Source organism: Octopus bimaculoides, chromosome 24, assembly GCF_001194135.2.
Source record: "Octopus bimaculoides isolate UCB-OBI-ISO-001 chromosome 24, ASM119413v2, whole genome shotgun sequence".
In the NCBI taxonomy this organism is placed as follows: domain Eukaryota; kingdom Metazoa; phylum Mollusca; class Cephalopoda; order Octopoda; family Octopodidae; genus Octopus; species Octopus bimaculoides.
Window position 1 is genome coordinate 31,577,174 of NC_069004.1, and position 2,138 is coordinate 31,579,311.

At 41.6% G+C, this 2,138-nt stretch overlaps 1 protein-coding gene across 3 annotated transcripts in view; it reads right to left on the reverse strand.

Moving 5' to 3' along the window:
- LOC106871073 (uncharacterized) overlaps positions 1-2,138 on the reverse strand; it is a 52,455-nt gene that overhangs the window by 3,595 nt on the left and 46,722 nt on the right. For all 3 annotated transcript variants that reach the window (XM_052976335.1, XM_052976336.1, XM_014917346.2), the window contains exon 4: positions 376-485. In XM_052976335.1, the coding sequence (XP_052832295.1) occupies positions 376-485 (110 nt within the window). The remainder of the gene's footprint in view (positions 1-375; positions 486-2,138) is intronic.

The following is a 2,138-nucleotide window of genomic DNA, read 5'->3' on the forward strand; positions in this document are numbered from 1 at the left end:
TATATGTGTGTATATGTTTGTGTGTGTGTGCTTGTCCCCCCAGCTTCACTTGACAACCGATGGTGGTGTGTTTACGTCCCCCGTAACGTAGCGGTTCGGCAAAAAGAGACCGATGGAATAAGTACTAGGCTTACAAAGAATAAGTCCTGGGGTCAATTTGCTCGACTAAAAGGCGGTGCCCCAGCATGGCCGCAGTCAAAAGACTGAAACAAGTAAAGGAGTAAAAGAGTAAGGAGCACAGTATTGTTTCTACTTTGTGGATATTCACCTCTTGCTTGGGGGCTTTGGAATGTAACACCTGCGATAGTCAAGGGATTACTGTACATCCAAACCATGTTGCATACACCTTAACGATGCCATAGAGAAAGGACTTACCTGGTGAAGTTGAGAAATATTGGCATAACATTATTGTAATAACAATCCTCGATTTTAGATTGCATAGACTTTAAGTCGGTAAAATCCCGCCTTTCAGCATGTTTGCTACCCTGTTGGAGGGAGTGGATTAGAAATGATACAATTAGTTCATTAAAACAATTACTACAAATTAAAACAATACAATAAATACAATAAACTACTAAAAAAAAAACAAACAATTTAGCCCATCCAGAGCTGTACCCTGGGGAAAGAATTTATTTCCAGGTACATATATTTGGTCAGTCTCGACCAAAGGAGATCTTAGAGAGTGTAGCAGGAATTCTGACCCACCCCAGGAGTAGCTGTATGGTCAAGTATGCTTTCCAACTACATGGTTCTGGGTTCAGTCCCACTGTGTGGCACCTTAAGTAAATGTCTTCTCCTATAGGTAAATGATAGGATTACTTCAATATTTCAGGGGTAGTCTGAAGTATCTAAGCAACCAGGGGATAGTTAAATCCGAAGGCACTCCTGGAAATTACTTGTGTGGGTACCGTCTTCGTTAGAAGGAATCCAGAGGCAGGTAATTTATTGTTTAAACTGCAATTTATAATTATAATTATGTGGAGAATGGAGAAACAAACACTTCTCCTAGAGCCATGGGCTGACCAAAGCCTTGTCAGTGGATTTGGGAGGTGGATCTGAACTATGTGTGTGTGTGAGAGAGAGAGAGGCAAACTCAGAGCCAAGCTGCCATACAATATCTGCCAACCAAGTTTCCTTCGTGTGGTGGCACTGGTCAGTCTGAGGCCGCAGCAGAATCTGCTTACACTGATGCCACACAGCAGGAATTGAACCTGAAACCATGTAAGTTGCAAAACAAACCAGCTAACCAATAACTGCACAAAGATGCAATTACATTGCAATGACAGCAGCAAGAACAAACTTGAAAATGGGGGAGTGGGGAGGTTTTACATTCTTTGGGGAGGAAGAAAAAACTGTTCACAGAATGTCTGACATGTTGAAAGTAGCAGATGTTATAATAATAATAATGATAATAATAATAATAATAATAATAATAATAATGATGATGATGATAATAGGAGTAGTAGTACTAATGATAATAATAACATGATAATGGTATAGTAGTAGTAGTAGTCATAGAAATAATGGTAATTGTAGTAGCAGTAGTAATATGATAGTAGTAGTGGTAGTAGTAATAATAGTAGTAGGGGTGGTTTTATCATTGTAGACAATAGCCTCAAGTTATCAACAAGTAAAACAGAAACTGGAAGAATGACTGCCATCATCATCATCATCATCATCACGAAGATATGCCATCATCATAACCATCACTGTGATCATCACTATCAACTTTATGACCTCCCACCGCTGCCACCATCATAACAACAACCACCACCAACACCACCACCATTAACCTGATTACCACCACCACCACTACCACTACCATCATCCCCACCACTATCATCATCCCCACCACCACCATCACCACTACCATCATCCCCACCACCACTACCACCACCACTATCTTCATGCCCACCACCATCACCACTATCTTCATGCCCACCACCACCACCACCACCACTACCATCATCCCCACCACCACCACCACCATCATGATCAACAGTGATGTGATCCAACATTGGATTACTTCAAGATGTCAGGCATTTTAACAACACCAAGCAGAAGGTTTGGTTATGAGAAGCTGCTCCCTCACCACCCACACTCACAAAATGGTGGTGGTGGTGGTGGGGAAGGGTAGG